Source organism: Chiloscyllium plagiosum, chromosome 9 (genome assembly GCF_004010195.1).
Source record: "Chiloscyllium plagiosum isolate BGI_BamShark_2017 chromosome 9, ASM401019v2, whole genome shotgun sequence".
NCBI classification, from domain to species: domain Eukaryota; kingdom Metazoa; phylum Chordata; class Chondrichthyes; order Orectolobiformes; family Hemiscylliidae; genus Chiloscyllium; species Chiloscyllium plagiosum.
This window is the reverse complement of record NC_057718.1, coordinates 2,490,996-2,495,288: the sequence shown is the minus strand read 5'-3', so window position 1 is coordinate 2,495,288 and position 4,293 is coordinate 2,490,996. Positions and strand designations below refer to the sequence as shown.

At 48.0% G+C, this 4,293-nt stretch overlaps 2 protein-coding genes across 2 annotated transcripts in view; one reads left to right on the top strand and one right to left on the bottom strand.

Moving 5' to 3' along the window:
* LOC122552547 (membrane progestin receptor beta-like) overlaps positions 1-1,892 on the bottom strand; it is a 22,095-nt gene extending 20,203 nt beyond the window's left edge. Inside the window, exon 1 of the mRNA XM_043695240.1 lies at positions 1,703-1,892. The gene's annotated coding sequence lies outside the window, so the exon portion shown is untranslated. The remainder of the gene's footprint in view (positions 1-1,702) is intronic.
* Positions 1,893-3,992: 2,100 nt separating this feature from the next.
* mcm3 (minichromosome maintenance complex component 3) overlaps positions 3,993-4,293 on the top strand; it is a 42,228-nt gene continuing 41,927 nt past the window's right edge. Inside the window, exon 1 of the mRNA XM_043695238.1 lies at positions 3,993-4,141. Within this exon, the coding sequence (XP_043551173.1) occupies positions 4,070-4,141 (72 nt within the window). The 5' untranslated portion in view covers positions 3,993-4,069. The remainder of the gene's footprint in view (positions 4,142-4,293) is intronic.

The window sequence follows — 4,293 nt, the reverse complement described above, 5'->3', positions numbered from 1 at the left end:
CTCCGTCTCTCTCTCTCTCTCTCTCTCCGCCCCCCCATCTCTCTCCATCTCTCTCTCTCCCTGTCTCCCTTTCCCTCTCTCTGCTAATTGTCCACACAGCTAACAAACAGCCAACAAAGTGTGGATGCTGGAAATCAGAAACAATAGCAGAAGCTGCTGGAGAAACTCCGCAGGTCTGTCAGCATCTGTGGAGAGAGAAACAGAGTTAACATTTTGAGTTGAATGACCCTTCTTCAGAGCAAACGTGTTCTGGACAAATGCTGCCAGACCTGCTGGGTTTCTCCAGCAATTTCTGCTTTTGTTTCTGAAATACAGCAACTTTATCTGACAGTGTGAATCAGTCATTTTTACTATCATGAGCTGGTGCTGGTGCTGCCCAGTCTTTCTCAATGTGTCCGGGACTGAGAACCATGACTCACAGTCAGGAATTGCAACAGGCGGGCAAGAGCAACAGGGACATTGAAAATAATAAATAGAGAGTGGCCAAGCCAAGGAACAGGCTTGGGGAAGGCAGTCAGAGTTGTCAGCACTGATCCAGTACAAATTAGATATTTTTCAAAAACAATGTTTTGGGTCGAGCCCTGAATAACTTGGGAGATATCAAGTGGTGCATGCTGAGGGACCGCCTATGTCTAGATGCATCACAGTTCAGCAGCAACTGCTGTGCCCAGGACTGTAAGAAACTACAGAGACTTGTAAAGACAGGCCAGTCCATCACACAAACCAGCCGCCCATCCATTGACCCTGGCTACACTTCTCACTGCCTCGGAAAGGCAGCCAACATCATCAAAGACCCCTGCCATCCCAGTTATAATCTCTTCCAACCTCTTCCATCAGGCAGAAGATACAAAAACTGAAACATATGTACCAACAGGTTCAAGGACAGCCTCTTCCTCACTGTCATTAGATTGCTGACTGGACCTCTCAAATTTCTAATCTAATGCTGATTTTGCTTTATGTGCACCTTCTTTGCAGCCATAACATTGTATTCCTTGCTCTGGTCTATCACCCTATGAATTTTGTATGGTATAATCTGCCTGTACTGCACACAAAACAAACCTCTTCACTGTACCTATGTACATGTGACAATAAATCAAATTGAATTAAATGTCCTCCCAATCTGGTAAGTCCTCCACACTCTGTGCTCCTGGTTTACTGGAGGAGATTGAACACTGTGTTTGGTGAATAACTACAACTGACCATGTGACTAAGGAGTGTTTGTTGGACATAGAAGGCCATTCAGCCCATCAAAGCTGCCCTATCATTCTGTTAGAGCAGACAGACTATTAAAAATCCCACACATTCCCACATCTCTCCCCTCTATACACACAGACAAACAGACAGACACCCAAACATACATTCATTCTCAGACACACATATACGCACAGACACACACAGATACTCTCACACAAACACACTCACATTCTCTCTCTCTCTCACACACACACATACACACAGATATACATTGGAATTCAAATAGCTGTTTTGTACACACAGTAAACCATTCTAACACACATTCATTTGTTTGTTAGTGCTCTCTCATATACAATTGCTGACAGGCACAGTCTGACTCACATGATCTCAGACAATTAAAAAGTACAAGTTGTTCTTTTTTAAAATCCCTAGGTCACTGAAGAAGCTGTCCCTTGGCCAAGCCCAATCTGGAGTTGACCGTACTGACTGCAGAGAGGTGAAAACTCACTTATCCAACACGGTGGGCTCTCACCGAAAGTTAGAGAAATCAAGGCTTGATCCACGTGGGACCAGACTGCAGGTTCCAGCAGAAGTCAGAGTGATGTACATTGATAACCAGGGTATCAGGGAGAAACACAGAGCCAGCTGATGAATGCTGCAAATTAGCACATTTCCACTGCCTGACCTCACAGAGGCTGCTTCACATCACAAAGGAACATCAGCTGGTACCTCCTGCAAAACAAAACCCACTGAAAACAGTTTACAATCACGTGGGCTTTAGTTGAAAGCTTTACACAAACACAGAATAATTAAACACAGCCTTGTGACTTGACAGCAGCTTTGCCAGGGCCTGGTCTGTATGAAAGCCCTTGGGAGGCTGAGCATTCTCAATGATGGTGCACAGTGTGCAAGTGAACAGCAAGGTTCAATCACGGAGAACACTATAAAGGACAGAAAGCCCCCAAAAGAGGGAAAAGTGGGAAAACTAATCAGCCAGCGGCCTATTCTCAACACTCACCTGTTGAACATGTGTGCTGGAAATTATATACCTGGGTGAGGTCACATTCGGGTTGTCATGAACAGCACAATTAATTCATAGCACACTGACCCTCACAGCCTTCGAAGGCTCAGGGGTGGCCTTACAGAGGTTTATAAATCATCAGGTCTTTTCCCCAGTATAGGGGAGTTCAGAAGTAGAGGGCACAGGTTTATGGTGAGAGGGGAAAGATTTGAAAAGAGCCTGAGGGGCAACTTTTTCGCATAGAGGGGTGTGCATGGAATGAGCTGAGAAAAACAGGGTTAGCATTTCGAATCCATTGAATCAGAATTTAAGAAGGGTCATACAGGACATGAAACATTATCGCTGTTTTCTCTCTCCGCAGATGCTGCCAGAGCTGCCGAGTACTTCTAGCAATTCTTCAGGAGCAGAACAGGGTTCAGACTGCAGTGTTACAGCTACACAGGGAGAGATCAACATTAACATTTGAAATGACCATTCAAACATTTAATAACAGGGGAGAAAAGGCTGTTCTTGAATCTGTTTGTATGTGTTTGTCTTCTACCCGATGGAAGAGGCTAGAAGAGAGTAGAACTGCGGTGGGAGGGATCTTTGATAATGTTTGTTGCTTTCCTGTGGCAATGGGAAGTGGAGGTGGAGGCAATGGATGGGAAGACTGGTTTGCACGATGGACTGAGCTGTATTCACAATTCTCTGTAATTTCTGGTGGTCTTAGGCAGAGCAATTGCCATACCAAGCTGTGAAGCATCTGGATAGAATGCTTTCTATGGTGCATCTATAAAAATTAGTAAGAGCTTTGTGGTCATGCCAAATTTCTTTGACAGTAGCATCCATGTGGGTGGACCAGGACAGATTGTTGGTGATTATCACTCCCAGAAACATCATGGTCTCGGCCATCTCCACCTCAGTACTATTGATGCAGACAGAAACATATCCTCCACTCTGCTTCCTGAAGTCAATGACCAGCTTCTTCATTTTGCTGATGTTGATGCAGAGATTGGTGTCTTTACACCATGCCACTAAGCACTCAATCTCTTTCCTGCATTTAGCCCAAATCTCACTAAACCATTCCTGTTCATATACCCATCCAGGTGCCTCTTAAATGTTGCAATTGTACCAGCCTCCACCAACTCCTCTGGCAGCTCATTCCATACACGTACCACCCTCTGCGTGAATACGTTGCCCCTCACTGTGCCCTCTACTTCTCAACTTCCCTAACCTGGGGAAAATTCATTTTCTTGGGAAAAGCAAATAAAGAAGAACAAAAAAGGAAAGGTGTCTGGATCTCCAGACTCCTGGACTCGGTCACTAATTTGACTGGAAGCCCTTAACAAATTCCTCACCATCCAAGCCCTTACTCACTATGGCAGAACCAGGCTATGTTCAGAAAACTAAAATCCCTGACTTTTACAACCCTTTTGCTCTGACTTTATTTCAGATTTCCAGTATCCATTCATTATGATATTAAAGAGAGCCCTCCTCCATCCCCGGGTTGGTCCCTTTAAATGGGCGGGGCCTGATCTCGGGGCGGGGCCAGTGCCAAGGGGGTGGGGTCAGTGACGATGGGGAAGAGCGAGCCCTTCAGGGGCGGGGCCGGTCTCCATGAGACAGGGCCTGTCTCCAGGGGGCGGGGACCATGGTCAGGGGCGGAGACGTGTTCAGGGGCGGGGCAGAGTCCAGGGGGCGGGGACGGTGTTCAGGGGGCGGGGACGGTGTTCAGGGGGCGGGGATAGTGTTCAGGGGGCGGGCCAGAAGCGTCTATGTGACGGAGGCCGAGTTCTCTGATTGGTCGCGGGTTTTTCGCGCGTAAGTCGGTCCCACGTGACTGGCTTTGGCGGGAAAGCTGCAGCGGTGGAAATGGCGGCGGTGGCGGAGGATCCGAACCTGAGGGAAGCTCAGAGACAATACCTGGACTTCCTGGATGATGAGGTGGGCGATAGGGGGCAGCGCTGGCGGGGCGGGGTACTGGGGGAGATCGGCCATGGGTCCCCCCCCCCCCCGCCCGCCAAACTCTGGGGCTTGGGTCTGCTCTGTCCCCGGGTGGTGATCACATGGCCCCGTTCACCCGCACCCCCCCCCCC